Raw genomic sequence first — 22,171 nt, 5'->3', positions numbered from 1 at the left:
TAAAGAAGGAAAGAAGCAATAAAATTCAAGAAAAAACTTGTAGCAAAGTACCAGGGTGGAGGAGGAAGAGAGAGGGAAGAAGGTGCCTTCCGCAGTGATTCAGGGATTCTGCGATATGTACGATACTAAAGCAGCAGGTACTGATAAAGGCTATAGTGCCAGCCAGCGATAAAGTGTAGAATTAATAGTGCAGCAAGTAAGTTAGGCTAGTAAACGAGAGAAAAACGACACAAAAGTAACTCTCCAATGCTGTTGGATGTGTATCGAGCCAATGAACATAATGCCGCCCTGCTACGTATCTTCCACCACCCTAAACCTCTGCCAGCATCTCCTCCATCAAACTAACTAATTAAACTAACATCTCCTCCAAGGTAAGTGTAAATATAAAAGTGTAAGTATAAAATTAAATGTAAGTCTAAATATAAAAGGATCCCAATGGAAATAAGTCACTCTGACTTTTTTGGTTATCCTAGGTACTTTACACATATGCTGCTATGTATGATAATCTATGTACATAACTGTATTTGTGTATACCTGAATAAATTTACTTACTTATTTATAAATTAAAATGTAAATATTTCTTATTTATAAATTACGTACATATATTGTTTGTGGATAGTGGTGGTGGCAGAAGCCTCCTCCACCACTAATATGTATGGCTTCTCTCAGTGGCCCTTATAAACCCAACAACAACACTTCCAGCACTTACTCCTCACATACATTATGACATACTTTATTCAGTCTAGAGTATATATCATGTTTCTATGTTATTATTATTATTTATTATGTAATATTAGATGAATTGTGATAGATAAATAAGCCGTAGAGTTGATAACAGCGTCATATTGAAGTACTATTTTGGCATGCCTCCTGACAGCAGGAACGGATTAATTGGAATTCCATTATTTCCTATGGGGAAAATTAAATTGGATAATGATAAAAACGGTTAAGGACAGGCTCTCTGGAACAGATTAATATCGTTAATTGAGGTTCCACTGTATTGGTTTCATCCTAAAACTATCAGTATCAGAATAGTCTAATTTAGATCATATCAGTATTGGTACCAATATTTAGATCATATCAGTATTTGTACCAATATCAATGGGTATTGGCTAATTTTGGCAGTACATATTAATATTGGCTAAAGTTTATCAGCGCATCCATAGTATGAAGACACTTATAGCAAGGAAGAACCTTTTATTTATACAAAGTTTTATCTGCAAGGATAAAAATAGTCCATAGGTAGTAGGTTGGTAGACAGCAACTGCCCAGAGGTACTACCATCCTGCCAAGTCAGTGTAAAAATAGAAGCCTGTAATTGTTTTATATGATGGCAGGACTGCTGGTGTCTTTTTTTTCTGTCTTATAAACATGCAAGATTTCAGGTGCATCATGCTACTTCTACTTATGCTGAGGTCACACTGTACTTGCATGTACAGTACAAGCACATACATGTATATACAAACTCCTCTGGGTTTTCTTCTATTTTCTTACTAGTTCTTGCTCTTGTTTATTTCCTCTTATCTCCATGGGAAAGTGGAACAGAATACTTCCTCAGTAAGCCATGCATGTTATAAGAGGTGACTAACATGCTGGGAGCAAGGGGCTAGTAACCACTTATGTATTCATTACTAGAGTTAAAAAGAGAGACTTAAGTTTTTCTTTTTGGGCCATCCTGCCTCGGTGGGATATGGCTGGTTTGTTGAAAGAATTCCACAAGTGAAGGTGTAATGCTACCTAACGAATGTGAGCCGACTACTGGGAACATCACGACGAACGTCGCCAAGGAAGGTAAAAACATTGTTGTTGTTGGGGATAGCCAGATTAGATGACAAAGATGATCCCATGTATCAGAAATCTTCCCTATGAGGATAGACTGAAGGCCCTAAATCTGTACTCTCTTGAAAGGCGTAGAATTAGGGGGGATATGATCAAGGTGTATAAATGGAAAACAGGAATAAATAAAGGGGATGTAAATAGCGTGCTGAAAATTTCCAGCCAAGACAGGACTCGCAGGATTGGTTTCAAGTTGGAAAAATTCAGATTCAGGAAGGATATAGGAAAGCACTGGTTTGGTAATAGAGTTGTGGATGAGTGGAACAAACTCCCAAGTACAGTTATTCAGGCTAAAACGTTGTGTAGTTTTAAAAATAGGTTAGATAAATACATGAGCGGGTGTGGATGGGTGTGAGTTGGACCTGACTAGCTTGTGCTGCTGGGTCTGGTACAGTGCTCCATCCTTGAGTGGAGATGACCAGTCTGGGTGGGTCATTGGGCTAATCCGGGGGGGAGGGGGGGGGAGGACCTGCTCCGCATGGGTCAGTAGGAATGTTGCAGTGTTCCTTCGTTCTTATGTTCTTATGGATAGGGCATTCTGCTTGAAGGATATTGTTAGCCATCTGGATGACATTATGAGAGGTAATGGGAGCAATCCTATTATCTGTCTCAGTGCTGGAGGCAACGATGTTGGCAGACATAGGAGTGAGGACCTGATTAGCAGGTATAGGTCAGCAATAGAGATAATTAGGAGGAAGGGCAGGAACCCTGTCATATGTGGTATTCTGCCAAGGAGAGGAGTTGGAAATGAATGGTTGTCCAGGGCAATTGGTGTCAACTGTTGGCTGGACAAATACTGTAAGGAAAATGCGGTAACATTCATTGACAACTGGGACCTCTTCTATGGCAGAAATGACATGTATGCCAGGGATGGGGTTCACTTATCTAGGTGTGGGGTGGGAGCACTGGCCAACGCAGTGATGGGAGCTGTTAGGTCTTTAAACTAGGAAAAGTTAGTGGTATGGGTTTTGGCAGTAAAACAGTGAAGTCCCAGTGTAGTAATATGAGTACTAGGAGAACTAGTAATAGGCAAAATGACGTGGATATTGGAAAGCCAGTGGCACTAGGTGACAAAGACAGTAATAGGTTTATTGGAATAACAGAAAGGAGCAGGAAGGGTAAAGAGAAAGGAGGGTCCTTAAATATATATTACACAAATAGTCGTAGTGCTAGGAATAAGATGGACGAGTTGAGACTAATGCTAGTGCAGGTAACATTGATGTATTTGCCTTAACTGAGACGTGGTTCAATACGAAAAATTGAGACATGCCTGCTGAATGTCACATACAGGGTTTTAAATTATTCCAGGTAGACAGAAGTATCGGGAAGGGGGGTGGGGTAGCACTGTATGTCCGAGATCGCTTGAACTGTTGCATAAAAATGGGTATTAAGTCTGAAGTAACACATATAGAGTCTGTTTGGATAGAATTTTCAGAGGGACATGAAAAATTGATTTTAGGTGTGATATACCGTCCCCCAAACTTAGATAGGGACCAAGGGAGACTACTATGGGAGGAAATTGTTAAGGCCACAAGACACTATAACGTAGTAATTCTAGGAGACTTCAACTTTAGTCATACTGATTGGAATTTCTTGACTGGGAATTTAGAATCAAACGACTTCTTAGAAGTAGTTTAGGAGTGTTTTTTGAAGCAGTTTGTGACAGAGCCTACAAGGTGAAATAACCTGCTTGACTTGGTTTTGGCAAACAAGGAAACCCTTGTTGATAATTTAGAAATTACAGAGGAACTCGGCACAAGCGATCACAAATCAATTAACTTTAGCATTGAATGGAAGTATGATAGTAGGGATAATTCAGTACTGGTCTCAGATTTTTGCTTAGCAGATTACAATGGGCTTAGGGAACACTTATCATCTGTGGACTGGGGTAACAAAGAGAGCTATCAGTATGACAGCTTTCTTAACACAATACATGCTGCCCAAAGGACATTTATCCCATATAAGGAAATTAGATTGAATAGAAATGACCCCAAATGGATGAATAATAGGCTCAGATATCTTTTATGACAGAAAAAAGGAATTTATAGGCATATCAAAAGAGGTGAGGGTCATCTTATGAATTGGTATATTGACATTAAGAGGGACATTAAAAAGGGGATAAGAAAAGCTAAACGGGACTATGAAATTAAAGTTGCTAGGGATTCGAAAACAAACCTAAAAAGTTTTTTCCAGGTTTACAGAACAAAAGTTAGAGATAAGATAGGTCCCCTTAAAAATAACTCTGGGCATCTCACTCAGGAAGACACTAACAATATCCCAGTAATTAATTTTTATAATGGGCCTGATGATGATAAATTATGCAATATCACAGTCACTACCGAATTGGTTATCAAACAGATAGACTGGTTAAAGCAAAATAAATCCCCGGGCCCTGATGAACTTTTTTCAAGGGTTCTTAAAGAGTGTAAAATGGAACTTTGTGAACCAGTGACTAATATTTTTAATATTTCTCTTCAAACAGGTGGTGTCTGATATGTGGAAGATAACTAATGTTATTCCTATTTTCAAAGCAGGGGACAAGTCGTTACCGTCAAATTACCGCCCAATAAGCCTAACCTCAATTGTAGGCAAATTACTAGTCAATTATAGCTGATAATATAAGAAGCCATCTCGATAAGCACAGCTTGATTAATGATACTCAGCATGGATTCATGAGAGGCCGCTCCTGCCTAACTAATTTATTAACCTTCTTCAGTAAAGCTTTTGAGGCCGTTGATCATGGTAAAGAATTCAATATTGTTTATTTAGATTTTAGTAAGGCTTTTGATAGAGTACCGCACCAGAGATTGTTAAAAAAAGTGGCAGCTCATGGCATTGGGGGAAAAGTGCTCTCACAGATCGAGTCATGGCTCACTAATAGGAAGCAGAGAGCATGCTTAAATGGGGTTAAATCTGAGTGGGGATCTGTAACAAGTGGCATACCACAGGGATCAGTCTTAGGCCCGTTGTTGTTTATAATATATATCAATGACCTTGATGAGGGTATTACTAGTGATATGAGCAAATTCGCTGATGACAGAGATAGGTAGGATGATTGATTCAAACGTGGATGTTAGGGAACTTCAGGAGGATTTAGACAAACTCTATTCTTGGTCAGAAAAGTGGCAGATGCAGTTCAATGTAGATAAATGCAAGGGTCTGAAGCTCAGGAGTGTCCATAACCCTAGCACTTATAAGTTAAATAATGTAGAACCTAGCCATACAGATTGCAAAAAGGACTTGGGGGTTATGGTGAGCAGCAACCTTAAACCAAGACAACAATGCCTAAGTGTACGTAATAAGGCAAATAGATTATTGGGATTTACATCAAGAAGTGTAAGCAACAGAAGTCCAGAGGTCATACTGCAGCTTTATACATCATTAGTAAGGCCTCACCTAGATTATGCAGCTCAGTTCTGGTCTCCATATTACAGAATGGACATAAATTCGTTAGAAAACATTCAGCGTAGAATGACTAAATTAATACATAGCATTAGAAATCTTCTTTATGAAGAAAGATTGAAGACTCTTAAATTACATTCACTTGTTAGACGAAGAATGAGGGGAGACATGAGAGAAGTGTATAAGTGGAAGATGGGTATTAATAGAGGGGATATTAATAAGGTCTTGAGGATATCTCTCCAAGAGAGAACCCGCAGTAATGGATTTAAATTAGACAAGTTTAGGTTTAGAAAGGACATAGGAAAGTATTGGTTTGGAAATAGGGTAGTTGATGAGTGGAACAGTCTACCTAGTTGGGTTACTGAGACTAGGACTTTGGATAGTTTCAAATTTAGGTTGAAGAAATATATGAGTGAGGGGGGTTGGATTTGAGTGGGACTTGCAAATGAGTGGATAGAGTTACCAGACCTTATTTCTTGGGTAGCATTGAAAATTGGGTTGGGCAAATGTTTTGTTAGTGGGATGGATTGTAAAGGACCTGCCTAGTATAGGCCAACAGGCCTGCTGCAGTGTTCCTCCTTTCTTATGTTCTTAAGAAAGATAAAAAAGTCAACAGCACATAATACAAGAGTACAGTGCTTGCGCTCTAAAGGAGCAGCGAAGATGTTGCAGCTTGGAGTCACCCAAAATGTGATGTCAGTGCACTTCTGGCAAAACAGTGATTGAATGAATGATGGTGAATGTGTTTCCTCTTTTTGGGGTCATGTTACAGTGGGAAATGGTCAGAGTTTAAGAAAAAAACAAAAAGGCACACAGTACTATCACTCAGTGCTCATATACTGCTGACTTTATCTTATGCTGATAAAGCCCCTAATAGTGAAACATCGTATAAGCAAAAGGTTCTTTGCTATATCATTATACTGTACCACTAAATACACAAATACTATGCAAGGCAAATATAGAAGGTATAAAACTAACAAACTAGTTGAGTTGCCAAAGGACCCCAATGGAAATAAGTCACTCTGTCTGACTTTTTTGGGTTATCCTAGGTTCTCTACACATATGCTGCTATGTATGATAATTCTATGTAACTGTATTTGTGTATACCTGAATAAACTTACTTACTTACTTACTTACTTACTTGCAGGTTTTTCAATTTTCAAACAAATGGTTTATATATAAAAAAAAACAATAGTACATAGAATAGTTATGTTCCATATACACGTTTGTACTGTGACTAGGTGGCCATTAAACTTTAACTAGTTGCCAAGCACTGTGTTTTTAAGTAAGGATGTGTGTAACTTGTGTATTTGTAAGTTACGAGTGGGTTTGTGTATGAAATACTGAAGCCGAAATCACATTATCCAAGTCCTTATTATACTATTTACAGAAAGTTGTGAGATTTTGGATATCAGGTCTACACAATTAATACAAATTACAGTTATTGACATAACTGTTCAATTAAACTTTTGTTTGTTTCATCAGACCACTATATAATACAGTACAAAATGTACATGTGTAATGCTGGAGGCTCGATCCTCTGACCTCCCAGACAGCACAAGTATGTCTTGACCCGCCCATGATGGATCAAGACACACTACAATACAATGATGCAAAGCATAGTATCATATTCCATGATTTCTGGCAATCAGTCATGAAATGTTAGTATATATTAGAGTGGCCAAACTGAGTTCTCATGATGAATACTGGCTGGCCTTAAGATGGCCAGTTAGTATATGGTGAAATGCAGTACACGGGTAAGTTTTGCCATGGAGAACTATAACAATGAGAAAAAGTGCACAGAAAATTAACACTGACAAATTCTCACCAAACTTACTAAGTGTGTCTGGAGCTGAGGGAGCCAGATGACCCCAGTCACAGAGTCGCTCCATTACGTCGAGAGGATCCTCAATTGTTGAACACCGACTAATATCTTTTACGTTCTGTCCTGACATTCCAATAAATGCCCGACCACCAATCTCACACTCGTATGGATTTGTTACACTTTGCATTGAGGTATATACTGCAGCCTGAAAAGTTATATAAAATGTAAATAAAATAATTTTTCACAAAAAGTCTTTTTAGATGAAGCAAGGACATAGATTATTGCTGGTCAATAATCTATGTAATACGTAAGCCATTTCTCACCAAGGCAGGTTCCTTTCCTTCACTGAGTCTCCCTGCCTTGGTGAGTAACAGTAGCATAAAAAAAAAATAATGCCTTAACCAGCTACTCTGCTTCCTCCTAACTTTTCTAACACGTGATCCTTATTTTTAGTGCAAAATGTGTGGACTATCACGCTCAGTAACATACCATAAAATTGCTCTCTCTAAAAAAGTGAAAATATATATATGTTAAGGGAGAGCAAAATTTAATGACTGCATTTAAAGCTAATCTAATCTAACTAGTATTCACAAGGCATCTGAGATACTTGTACATTACTGACAAGTTTAAACCAAGAAAATAAGTTCACTGTTTTGACTCACGAAATCGTAATGACACAATTGCAAACAAACCATACCACAGGTGGGGATAGAACCCACGATCAGAGAGTCTCCAAACTCAAGACTTGAGCTAGAGTTCATCACGGCCACGCTAGCTGGAGATTCGTCTGTAAAAACTTGCATTTGTGGTCACAGTGGTGCCTATGCTAACCTTCCTATGGTGTAGAAATATACCTAGTTGGACGAATCTTATTGTGGCTAGCTGGTCCAGTGGCTAACGCGACGGTCTGGAGTTTTGAGACTCTCTGATCACGGGTTCTATCCCCGCCCGTGGTATGGTTAGTTCACTGTTTTACTTGTCAATGATTAACAACAGACTCCTGGCTATCTTCAAAGAGAGAACTGGACAAGTTTCTAAAGAGATTCTGATCAGCCAGACTGTGGTGCATGCATTGGACTTCACATGACTAGCACCAACAGCCTGGTTCATCAGGGAATCCACCTCGAGTCCTAGACACATGAGCACTGACCCTCAGAACATTCTCCATGTAGACACAAACAACCCCACATAGAGATAATAAAACAGAAGGCAAGATGAATACTGTGTATTTTGAGCTCTCAAATCTACTGAAGAGGACCTCAATGTGAGGTTAAAATAAACACTCATCTAATCTGCTGCTTAATTTTCTCTTCATGGGTGTGTTGTACCATCAAAAAAATCTGTATACTGATAAGAACAATGTTTCCTGAGTTAAACTACAACAAAATACACTGAAACAGAAAGTAGGGCTGTAAACAAAAAAACACTATTTTGCACCTTTGGAAACATACAGCGGTGAAGAGGTTGTTGGGGCATCACATGGTTTGCTGGGTCAAATTCTCCCGGCATGACATCCACAGGGCAGACACTCTGTTCATAGAGAAGAGCTGACAATAACACTTGGCCATCAAAGGTTACATGTTTGTGTGAAGAACTACAACCATCTAGGTAATCAAGCCTGCAGAGTGGAGGTAGTTCAATCTTCTGTCTGATAAATGTAAGAGAGAGGTGCTACTTGGTTAAAGACACTCACACTGTCTGCTACATATGAGACAGACATGCTGCCTAGTAATGTATACTCAAACTGTCTGCTCTATACAAGACAGACGTGCTATCTAGTTACATATACATACTCAGTGTGGTATATGTGAAACAAACATACTACTTAATTATACTAATATAGTTCAGTACAAGTAGGGAACATGATTGTCTCACATTCAGACAATGCATCATCAAGCCTCCAACACTCCTGGAGCTGCATGACTCCCTAATAACATTTATTACACAAAATATTTCACTGTACAGATGTTTAATAAGGAAATATTATTCAATGTTAATGCTTTAATGCAAGACACTGGTGCCAATTACAATTTAACATGATGGCTAGAAATCAGAAATGATTTTAACACATCGGTTGTTCCCACCGAGGCAAGGTGACCCCAAAAAAAGAAGAAATGAAGGCCTTTTCTTCTTTTCAAATTTAGTAATTTATACAGGAGAAGGGGGGGTTACTAGCCCCTTGCTCCTGGCATTTTAGTCACCTCTTATGACATGCATGGCTTATGGAGGAAGGATTTTTCTCCATTTCCCCATGGAGAAAATCAAAATTGATACAACTAAAAAAAAGTAAAAGAAAAAAGTATTAAATTACACTGAGCTCAACAAATGCCTTCTCTCTGTGGTAAAACCTACCGCAATCTGTGTGAGGATATCATCCAGCTCCTTCACAAGCTTGACTTTATCTGGCTTATCCTTCTCTCCTTTGGTACTACTTACTGAGTTACCTGAAACATCAAAATAATTCATTTACATATACTGCCAATTATGGTAAAGTATACATGCTGATGTTTTGGAAATAGAATTAAAGTTTGGATGGGTAAAATTTTTAAATATAAGAACTTCTAAAAATATATAACTCTACACCTTTCAAAATATTTCACAATGTTGTATATTTAGTATTCCTACTTGTGGAATGAGCGCCCTCTTTCTTTTCCACACATACTTTGTCTTACTTTTAAATTAGCATCATAAGTTCTAGGATGCGCCTAAGTATTGGTATCAGCTGATTTTGATGGTACCAGTATTGGTATCGATCTAATGTTGAATATTGGTATCACTATCAGTGAGTATCAACTAATTCTGATGGTATCAGTGGTCACTGGTAAATTTTAATGGTATCAATGGTTATTGGCTAATTCTGATGATATCAGTGGTTATTGGTTAATTTTGATGGAATCAGTGGTTATTGGCTAATTTTGATGGTATCAGTGGTTATTGGCTAATATTTATGGTATTGGCATTGGTATTAGTCTAAAACTGAGTATTGGTATCAGCAAAAATTTTGATATCATCCCATCGCTACTAAGTTCCTTGCTTATTTTACACAAAACTTTCACACAATTCTAAGATATAATATACAGAGAAAAACTAACAACAAATATATAACACAAATTGAGTATTCATATATAGTATGGTGTAGAATCTGAATAAGAAAAACACAAAATCCACCTCATACAGTATACTGCAGTGTAAATAAATACAAACGTGATTCAAGAATTAAAAAACCCAGAGAGAAATTGCCTTTCAGAAAACAGATGATAAGCATTTACAAGTTCAAATTAAATTTATGGGAAAGCAGCAGACAGTAGTCATTGTACATATTTATGGAACAGAATACAGTGGACCCCCGCATAACGATTACCTCCGAATGCGACCAATTATGTAAGTGTATTTATGTAAGTGCGTTTGTACGTGTATGTTTGGGGGTTTGAAATGGACTAATCTACTTCACAATATTCCTTATGGGAACAAATTCGGTCAGTACTGGCACCTGAACATACTTCTGGAGAGAAAAAATATCGTTAACCGGGGGTCCACTGTATATACTAGATCTATATGGGGAAGTGGACAAGAATCCTTCCTCTGTAAGTCATGTGTGATATAAGAAGCAACTAAAATGCTGGAAGCAAGGGTCTAGCAATATTTTTTTTTATGATTGAAATACCAAGGATGACCTGTGAACTAAGTGCATTTTTAACACTTTAAAAGTCCAGACCCCCTGATCCAAATAGTGTCCACAGTGTCCAAAAATTAAAAAAAAAAAAAAAAAATTATGAATTAGTAGAGAATCTTTTTCTGAAGGTAATAAAACAAGAAGTACAAAATTTGATGGAAAACTTGTGAAATTACACTTTTGCAAAATTTGCTGTCAGTGATATTAACGCATCAGTGATTTTTGTCCACTCTGAGTCCTATATTCAGCCAATTACACTGTTTCAGTTGAACAAATTCTTAGCTATTTTGCTAGTATGGCTTCCATTTTATCAGTTGAGCAAGAAACTATCCAATCAACTATTTTAATTACCCAAAAGAGTAATCAGAAATTGGTAATTTCAATAATTTCACACAAATTTCAAAATAGGGTCCAGAATAAACAAGGCAGGCATTCCTGGCACTAAAATAACATTTCCTCTTTTCTTAGTTATATTCCCAGGTTTTACACCTGAATTCTATTTTGAATTTTTATTCATACACAAAAAAATTGATTTACTCTTACACATTATTGTAATAATTGTATAAATAATGTTAGGACATTTGTGAATGCATATTAAACTGACCAGTTGGACACGTACTGGATAAGTGATGTAATTTGTATACTCTGGAGTATCAGCAAAAAACGAATATTTCCGCTACTTTGGCTCAATTTCAAGCTACTTCCAGTCCTGAAACCAATCAAATTCATCTCTATTTCTGTAACATATCTTCTATTTTATCAAATGATACCAAGTAACATAAGAACATAAGAAAGAAGGAACATTGCAGCAGGCCTACTGACCCATGCAAACCAGGTCCATGTCACCCCCTGGCTTAGACCAATAAGCCACCTAGTCAGGTCACTCCCACTTAAGGAAGGAGCACAGCATCAGACCTAGTAGCACAAGCTAGTCAAGTCCAACTCACACCCACCCACCCACACCCACTCATGTATTTATCTATGTTTAAAACTACATAACGTTCTCACTTCTATGACGATATTTGGGAGTTTGTTCCACTCATCCACAACTCTATTACCAAACCAGTGCTTTCCTATATCCTTCCTGAATCTGAATTTTTTCCAATTTGAAATCATTACTGTGAGTCCTGTCTTGGGAGAAAATTTTCAGCATGCTATTTACATCCCCTTTATTTATTCCTGTTTTCCTTTTATACACCTCAATCATATCCCTTCCCTAGCTCTACGCCTTTCTAGAGTGCAGATTCAAGGCCCTCAGTCTATCCTCATAGGGAAGATTTCTGATACATGGGATCATCTTTGTCATCCTCCTCTGTACGTTTTCCAGTGCATTTATATCCATTCTGTAATACGGTGACCAGAACTGTGCAGCATAATCTAAATGAGGCCTAACCAAGGATATATAGAGTTGAAGAACAACCTGAGGACTCCTATTTTTTATACTTCTTGATATGAAGCCAAGGATTCTGCTAGCTTTATTGCAAACACTAATGCACTGTTGTCTTGGTTTTAGATTACTGCTAACCACAACTTCTAAATCCTTTTTGTAATCAGTAGTATTAGGATCTACATTATTTAGTTTATATGTGGCATGGTTATTTTCCTGTCCAACATTTAGAACTTTGCATTTATCTATATTAACCCTCTGACTGTTTTGGTCTTATATATACATCTTACGAGCCACTGTTTTTGACGTATATATATACTCATAAATTCTAGCGGCTTCAAATCAAGCAGGAGAAAGCTGGTGGGCCCACATGTGAGAGAATGGGTCTGTGTGGTCAGTGTGCACCATATAAAAAAAATCCTGCAGCACGCAGTGCATAATGAGAAAAAAAAAACTCCAACCGTTTTTTTTAATTAAAATGCCAACTTTGTGGTCTATTTTCGTATAGTAATTATGGCTGTATTCTTGTTTTCTTGGTCTCATTTAATAGAATGGAAAACATATTATAGAAATAGTAGTGATTTTGATTGGTTTTACTATGAAAAGAGCCTTGAAATGGAGCTCAAATTAGGGGAAATGTTTGATTTTTGCCGATGTTCAAAAGTAAACAAATGATGTCATTTTCCAATAAATGTCCAAGTAGCAATTCTAATATGCAGTCATGAATGGGTTGACATCATTTATACAATTATTACAATATTGTAGTAATCTGCATAACAGTAAATCTTTTATTTTTTGTTTGAATAAAAATTCAGAATAGAAAGCAAGAGTAATATCAGAGAGGCTTGGAGAAGTGACTGATGAACATAGAAAATGTTATTTTAGAGCCAGGAATGTCTGCATTGTTCATTCTGGACCCTGTTTTGAAACTGTCATATTTTTTAATTTTCGTAAAATTGGCCAAATTGCAAATTTCTGACCACGTTATTGGGTAGTTGAAATCGGTAAATGGGCAGTTTCTTGTACTCGATCGATAGAAAAAATGGAGTTCTAAAGAAATAGATATGAGTTTGGTCGACTGGAACAATGGAATTAGCCAAAAATAGGGCTCAAAGTAGGTGAAATAGCCGATTCGCAAATATCACCAAGGCCGCTAACTTCATGAGAGCATAATTCCGTCAGCTTTCCATCAAATTTCGTTCTTTTGGTGTCATTACAATCGGGAAAAGATTCTCTATCATTTCATAAGAAAAAATAATTTTTTTTTTTTTTGGAAATTTTGTGACACCAGGAGACACCTCAGGATTTGGGGATGCGACAGTCAAGGGGTTAAACTGCATTGCATCAGTCTATTCAAATCATCCTGGAGTGCTCTAATGTCCTCATTAGAATGAAATTGATGGCCTATTTTGGTGCCATCACCAAATTTGCTTACATCGCTATTTATTCCCTTATCTATGTCGTTTATGTAAATTGTGAACAACAATGGGCCCAACCCTGAGCCCTGTAGAACCCTACTTGTGACGTGCCCCCATTCTGATTTCTCCCCATTTATGCAAACTTTTTGCTGCCTATTTGTCAATCATGCTTCTACCCAGGTAAAAATTTCTCCTTCTATTCCGTGTGCTTTAAGTTTCCTCAACAGCGTCTGATGTGGAACTCTCGAAAGCCTTACTGAAGTCCATATACACAACCGTAAAAACCATCCAAAAATACACCACAAAGTTGCTATTTTAAACCAAACAAGTAGTTGCAGTTTTTCCTCCCATTATGCACTGCGTGGGGCAGGATTTTTTTTATTTGGTGCACATTTACCACATAGACCCATTCTCTCATATCTAGGCCAAAGTTCACCACTCATTGCATATTAGAGCGAGATGAGTGCATCACGTAATTCTATGGCACAGAGAGACTTCAAACCCATAAAATTATGGCACAGACGGAGAAGGGGTTAAATGGGGTAAAACTTGAACCAGTTTCCAAATCACTCTTGTAAACCATACCAAGGGTGGAGCTCGAACCTGTGGTAGAGTCATAAAACTCCAGACCAACGAGTTAGCCACTGGGTCAGCTGGCTACAATAGGATTCATCCAACTAGATACATATATTTATACACCATAGGAAGGTTAGCATAAGCACCACTGTGACCAGAAATGCAAGTTTTTACAAACGAATCTCCTGCCAGCATGGCCGTGATGAACTCTAGCTAAAGCCTGCGATATAGCTTGTTTGCAATTGTGTCGTTACAATTTCATGAGTCATGAAGACAGCTTTGAGGGGACTTGAGCTAGAGTTCGTCACGGCCATACTGGCGGGAGACTCATCTGTAAAAGCTGTAGTCACAGTGGTGCCAATGCTAACCTTCCTAAGGTGTATAAATATACCTAGTTGGACGAATCTTATTGTAGCCAGCTGGCCCAGTGGCTAACGTGTCAGTCTGGAGTTTTACGACTCTCTACTGCGGGTTTAAGCCCTGCCCATAGTATGGTTTATTTGCAATTGTGTCATTACAATTTCGTGAGCCACACTTGTAAGGCAGAATGGTAGTACCTCCATGGGTGACAAATGTCTACTGATGTACTACCTATTGCTTAACCCTTTGACTGTTTTGGTCGTATATATACGTCTTACGAGCCAGTGTTTCAGACGTATATATACTCAATAATTCTAGCGGCTTCAAATCAAGAGGAAGAAAGCTGGTAGGCCCACATGTGAGAGAATGGGTCTGTGTGGTCAGTGTGCACCACATAAAAAAAATCCTGCAGCACACAGTGCATAATGAGAAAAAAAAACTGATAATTTTTTGGAATTAAAATGCCGACTTTGAGGTGTATTTTCGTATAGTATTTATTGATGTATTTGCGTTTTCATGGTCTTAGGTGATAAAATGGAAAACATATTACAGAAATAGAGATGATTTTCATTACTTTGACGATGAAAACGACCTTGAAACTGAGCTCAAAGTAGCGGAAATGGTCGATTTTTACCAATGTTCAGGAGTAAACAAATCACACCACATGTCCAATACACATCAACTGGGGAGTCTAATATTGTTTCACTAGTGCACTGATATTATTTATACCATTTTTACAATAATGCAGTAGTCTGCATAACAGTAAATTTTGTATTTTTTTGTATGAATAAAAAATGAAAATAGAAAGCAATAATAATATAAGAGGGGCCTAGAGACGTGACTAATGAACAGGGGATATGTTATTTTAGTGCCAAGAATGTCTACCTTGTTTATTCTGGACCCTATTTTGAAATTGGCATCTTTTTTAGTTTGCGTGAAATTGGCCAAATTGCCAATTTCTGACCACAATATTGGGTAGTCCAAATTGGTAAATGGGAGGTTTCTTGTACTCAGCTGATAGATAAAATGGAGTTCTAAAGAAATAGCTATGAGTTTGGTCAACTGGAACAAAGGAATTGGCTGAAAATAGGGCTCAAAGTCGGCGAAATCGCCGATACGCATATGTCGCCGAGACCGCTAACTTCGCAGGAGAGTAATTCCACGAGTTTTCAACCAAATTTCGAACTTTTGGTGTCATTACCATCAGGAAAAGATTCTCTATCATTTCGTAAGAAATTTTTTTTTTTTCCAAAAATTTAGCAACATAGAATGACAGTTTCAGAAAGGGGCCTGAAACAGTCAAAGGGTTAAGAGTCAATTTACATGAGGGGATTAGGAGTATTAAAAATTAGTGTAAAAGGTAATTAACACTATGAGCATTGCTATTACCTGCAATGATCATTCTGGAGATCCGAGCCACAGCTGCTTGCTCTTCTGAGTGTCCCAGGTGGCCTGATACATAATCCACCAACAGTTCTAAAATCAAGAGGCTGTCAACTGATGAACTGAGCTCCAGTCCTGACACTATCAACACATACCTGTCCACAAAGACATGATCAACATATTTTTTTTTTTTTAGCAAGTCGGCCGTCTCCCACCGAGGCAGGGGACACAAAAAGAAAATACTTTCATCATCATACAACACTTTCACCTCACTCATACATAATCACTGTTTTTGCAGAGGTGCTCAGAACACAACAGTTTAGAAGCATATACAGTGGACCCCCGCATAACGCTATTAATCCGTTCCTGAGAGCTCAATGTTATGCGAAATTATCGTTATGCATATTAATTTTCCCCATAAGAAATAATGGAAATCAAATTAATTCGTGCAAGACACCGAAAAGTATGAAAAAAAATTTTTTTACCACATGAAATATTAATTTTAATACACACAAACTTAAGAAAACATGCACAGTTACATGATACTTACCTTTATTGAAGATGTGGTGATGATTGATGGGATGGGAGGAGGGGAGACTGGATGGTTTTAGTGTTTAGAAGGGGAATCCCCTTCCATTAGGACTTGAGGTGTCAAGTCCTTTTCTGGGGTTGCTTCCCTTCTTCTTTTAATGCCACTAGGACCAACTTCAGAATCACTGGACTTCTGTCGCACAACATATCTGTCCATAGTGGCCTGTACCTCTTCTTCCTTTATGGCTTTCCTAAAGTGTTTCACAACAGTGTCAATGTAATAGTCACCAGCACGGCTTGCAATAGCTGTCTGAGGGTGATTTTCATCCATGAAGGTTTGCACTTCAAGCCACTTTGCACACATTTCCTTAATTTTTGAAGTAGGCAACTTCTTCAATTTCTCTCTCCCCTCCTCCGAAGCAATTTCCTCAGGTGTGGCCTCTTGCTGAAGTTGATCTAGCAGCTCATCAGTGGTTAGTTCTTCATTGTCCTCCTCCACCAACTCTTCCACATCCTCCCCACTAACCTCCAACCCCAAGGACTTCCCCAATGCCACAAATGATTCCTCAACTGGCATACTCCTCTTAGGGTTAGCCTCAAATCCTTCAAAATCCCTTTGGTCTACACATTCTGGCCACAGTTTCTTCCAAGCAGAGTTCAAGGTCCTCTTAGTCACTCCCTCCCAAGCCTTACCTATAAGGTTTACACAATTGAGGATATTAAAGTGATCTCTCCAAAACTCTCTTAGAGTCAATTGAGTTTCTGAGGTCACTACAAAGCACCTTTCAAACAGAGCTTTTGTGTACAGTTTTTTGAAGTTTGCAATAACCTGCTGGTCCATGGGCTGCAGGAGAGGAGTGGTATTAGGAGGCAAAAACTTCACCTTAATGAAGCTCATGTCCCCACAAAGTCACTCTGCCAAGTCTGTAGGATGACCAGGGGCACTGTCTAACACCAGGAGGCACTTAAGGTCTAATTTCTTTTCAGTTAGGTAATTTTTCACAGTGGGGGCAAATGCTTGGTGTAACCAGTCATAGAAAAAGTCCCTAGTGACCCATGCCTTATTGTTTGCCCTCCACAGCACACACAAATTAGCCTTGAGGATATTCTTTTGCCTGAACGCTCTGGGAGTTTCAGAGTGATGCACTTATAAAGGCTTCACTTTGCAATCACCACTAGCATTGGCACACATGAGAAGAATAAGCCTGTCTTTCACAGGTTTATGTCCTGGGAGTGCCTTTTCCTCCTCAGTAATGTAGGTCCTGCTTGGCATTTTCTTCCAAAACAGGCCTGTTTCGTCACAATTAAACACTTGTTCAGGTTTCAGTCCTTCACTGTCTATGTACTCCTTGAATTCCTGTACATATTTTTCAGCTGCTTTTTGGTCCGAACTGGCAGTCTCACCATGCCTTATCACACTATGTGTGCCACTACGCCTCTTAAATCTCTCAAACCAACCTTTGCTGGCCTTAAATTCTTTCACATCACCACTAGTTGCAGGCATTTTTCTAATTAAATCCTCGTGCAACTTCCTAGCCTTTTCACTTATGATCGCTTGAGAGATGCTATCACCTGATATCTGTTTTTCGTTTACCCACATCAATAACAGTCTCTCAACATATTCTATCACTTGCGATCTCTGTTTCGAAAGCACAGTTAAACCTTTGGCAAGAACAGCTTCCTTGATTGCCGTTCTCTTGGACACAACAGTAGCGATGGTTGATTGGGGTTTACTATACAACCTGGCCAGCTCGGAGACACGCACTCCACTTTCATACTTAGCAATGATCTCTTTCTTTATCTCCATAGTAATTCTCACCCTTATTCCTGTAGGGTTGGCACTAGAAGCTTTCTTGGGGCCCATGGTCACTTATTTTTCAGGTGAAATCACTATAAAAAGGCTGTAATAATACGAAATGTTCTGATTGTATGATTAAATGTTACCGCGGAGGCTGGCTTGTAAACAATGCCACTGGCAGAACAAGTGAGGCTGGCTCAGGCCGCATGGACGCGTCTCGGACGAATCGCGTTGAGCAAATTTTTTAGCGGGGTGCAAGGCAAAATTTTAGCGATAAAATGTATCGCTATGCGGATTTAACGCTATGCGATGCCAACGTTATGCGGGGGTCCACTGTACGTAAAAAGATACACAACATATCCCTCCAAACTGCTAATATCCTGAAACCCCTCCTTTAGAGTGCAGGCATTGTACTTCCCATTTCCAGGAGTCAAATCTGGCTATATAAAAATAACCAGTTTCCCTGAATCCCTTCACTAAATATTACCCTGTTCACACTCCAACAGATCGTCAGGTCCCAAATACCATTCGTCTTCATTCACTCCTATCGAACACGCTCATGCTCAAGCTCCTCGCCCACAAAACCTCCCTTACTCCTTCCTTCCAACCTTTTCGAGGACAACTCCTACCCCGCCTTCCTTCCCCTACAGATTTAAATGCTTTCCATGTCATTCTACTTTGGTCCATTTTCTCTAAATGACCAAACCACCTCAACAACCCCTATTCAGCCGTCTGACTAATACTTTTATTAACTCCACACCTTCTCCTAATTTCCACACTCCAAATTTTCTGAATAATATTTACACCACACATTGCCCTTAGACAGGACATCTCCACTGCCTCCAACCGCCTCCTCGCTGCTGCATTCACAACCCAAGCTTCACACCCATATACGAGTGTTGGTACTACTATACTTTCATACATTCCCTTCTTTGCCTCCATAGATAACGTTTTTGTCTCCACATATACCTCAACGCACCACTCACCTTTTTTCCCTCATCAATTCTACGATTAACCTCATCCTTCATAAATCCATCCACCGACACGTCATCTCCCAAGTACAGGTCTCCCTCAACATTCACGTTTTCAACTTTCACGGGCTCCACACATTCGCAAATTCCCAACCACCAAATTCCCAGCCACCAAATTCCCAGCCGCCAAATCATACATGTATTTAAGTTTCCCGCCACCTGCGAGTCCCTACTACCCTCCCTCCAACCCCCACAACTGGCAGCCAGCCCTCCCACCACTCAGTGTGGTGAGTGTTTTGTTTGTTCATTATTTGCTATTAAACTACAGTATAAATAATATAAACCCATTCATGACTGCATATTGGAATTGCTATTCGGACAGGTATTAGACGGTGACATCATGTGTTTACTCTTGAACACTGCAAAGAATTAAACATTTCTGCTACAGCTAATAATAACAATAGTAATAATAATAATAATAATAATAATAATAAATATGATATAATTGAAGAAGGAAATTGTACAAAAATACGAGGGAGTGGTTAACACATCGTCAGAGTGACTTTGTTTATGCTGGAGTGAACGTTAGTCTCCCAGCTCTTCCAAACATTTCACAATAATTCATTGTGTTTGGTGCTTGTAGATTGAGTGTGACTGGAGTGGTAGAGGCAGTGATGGAGGCAATGATATTTAATAACATACATGTTAATAATAATACATGTTATTAATAATATGTACTATTATTATTTATAACATATATGTTATTAAATACATACATGTTAATAATAATACATGTTATTAATAATAACATGTACTATTATTATTTATAACATATATGTTATTAAATACCACTGCCTCAACTGCTGAATTATTGTAACATGTTTGGAAGAGCAGGGAGACTAATGTTCACTCCAGCATAAACTAAGTCACACTGACGATGTGTCAACCACTCCCTCGTATTTTTGTACAATTTCCTTCTTCAATTATATCGGATTTATTATTATTATTATTATTATTACTATTGTTATTATTAGCAATAGCAGAAATGTTCGATTCTTTGCTGTGTTCAAGAGTAAACACATGATGTCACCGTCTAATACCTTTCCTAATAGCCATTCCAATATGCAGTCATGAATGGGTTTACATTATTTGTTCTGTAGTTTAATAGCAAATAATGAACACACAAAACACTCACCACACTGAGTGGTGGGAGGGCTGGCTGCCAGTTGTGGGGGTTGGAGGGAGGGTAGTAGGGACTCGCAGTGGTGGAGGCATTGGTGGAGGCAGTGGTGAATTCTGTGGTATTTAATAACATACATGTTATTAACATACATGTTATTAAATAACATACGTTATTAAAGCATAACATGTATATATTTAGTACAATTTATGACGTTTTCATGTATTTCATGATTATTCATGGTTCAACAAGTTAAGGAAGCAGTATTGTAATATATTTCCCTACAATATATTGGGGCACCAAACATTCACGGTTTTTCAACATTCGCAAGGCTCTTGATCCCCTAACCCTCGCGAATGTTGAGGGAGACCTGTATCTGAAAACATTCACTTCTTCCATACTCCTCCTCCCCAATTTGATATCCAATTTTTATCTAAATCATTTGATACCCTCATCACCTTACTCTTTTCACTTTCAACTTTCTACCTTTACACACACTCCCAAACTCATCCACTAACCTTTGCAATTTTTCTTTAGAATCTCCCATAAGCACAGTATCATCAGCAAATAGCAACTGTGTCAATTCCCATTTTGTATTTGATTCCCCATAATTTAATCCCACCCCTCTCCCGAACACCCTAGCATTTACTTCTTTTACAACCCCATCTATAAATATATTAAACAACCATGGTGACATTACACATCCCTGTCTAAGGCCTACTTTTACCAGGAAGTAATCTCCCTCTCTTCTACACACCCTAACTTGAGCTTCACAATCCTCATAAAAACTCTTTACAGCATTTAGTAACTTATCACCTATTCCATATACTGTACTTGCAACATCTGCCACATTACTCCCCTATCTACTCTATCACATGCCTTTTCTAAATCCATAAATGCAATAAAAACTTCCCTATCTTTACCTAAATACTGTTCACATATATGCTTCAATGTAAACACTTGATCTACACATCCCCTACCCACTCTGAAACCTCCTTGCTCATCTGCAATCCTACATTCTGTCTTGCCTCTAATTCTTTCAATAATAACCCTGCCATACACTTTTCCTGGTATACTCAGTAAACTTATTCCTCTATAATTCTGACAATCTCTTTTGTCCCCTTCCCTTTATATAAAGGGACTATACATGCTCTCTGCCAATCCCTAGGTACCTTCCCCTCTTTCATAAATTTATTAAACAAAAATACCAACCACTCCAACACTATATCCCCCCAGCTGCTTTTAACATTTCTGTCATGATCCCGTCAGTTCCAGCTGCTTTACCCCCTTTCATTCTATGTAATGCCTCGCGCACCTCCCCCACACTCACATCTTGTTCTTCTTCACTCCTAAAAGATGGTATACCTCCCTGGCCAATGCATGAAATTACTGCCTCCCTTTCTTCATCGACATTTAAAAGTTCCTCAAAATATTCTCACCATCTACCTAAAACCTCCATCTCCCCATCTACTAACTCCCCTACTCTGTTTTTAACTGACAAATCCATTCGTTCTCTAGGCTTTCTTAACTTGTTTAACTCACTCCAAAATTTTTTCTTATTTTCATTAAAATTTCTTGACAGTGCCTCTCCCACTCTATCATCTGCTCTCCTTTTGCACTCTCTCACCACTCTCTTTACCTTTCTTTTACTCTCCATATACTCTACTCTTCTTATAACACATGTGCTTTGTAAAAACCTCTCATAAGCTAACTTTTTATCTTTTATCACACCCTTTACTTCATCATTCCACCAATCACTCCTCTTTCCTCCTGCACCCACCCTCCTATAACCACAAACTTCTGCCCCACATTCTAATACTGCATTTTTAAA

General features: G+C 38.4%; 1 protein-coding gene across 1 annotated transcript in view; it reads right to left on the bottom strand.

Annotated features, from left to right (window-relative positions):
* The window catches only part of PolD2 (DNA polymerase delta subunit 2), a 46,986-nt gene that overhangs the window by 4,802 nt on the left and 20,013 nt on the right, over positions 1 to 22,171 (bottom strand). The window contains exons 5-8 of the mRNA XM_053796927.2: positions 15,867 to 16,015; positions 9,416 to 9,507; positions 8,501 to 8,593; positions 7,076 to 7,268 (exon numbers count right to left, since the gene is read on the bottom strand). Coding sequence (XP_053652902.2) covers positions 7,076 to 7,268; positions 8,501 to 8,593; positions 9,416 to 9,507; positions 15,867 to 16,015 — 527 coding nt within the window. The remainder of the gene's footprint in view (positions 1 to 7,075; positions 7,269 to 8,500; positions 8,594 to 9,415; positions 9,508 to 15,866; positions 16,016 to 22,171) is intronic.

This window comes from Cherax quadricarinatus, chromosome 79, assembly GCF_038502225.1.
Source record: "Cherax quadricarinatus isolate ZL_2023a chromosome 79, ASM3850222v1, whole genome shotgun sequence".
Taxonomy (NCBI): Eukaryota; Metazoa; Arthropoda; class Malacostraca; order Decapoda; family Parastacidae; genus Cherax; species Cherax quadricarinatus.
Note: the sequence above shows the minus strand (reverse complement) of the source record. Positions and strands in the feature narration are given on the sequence as shown.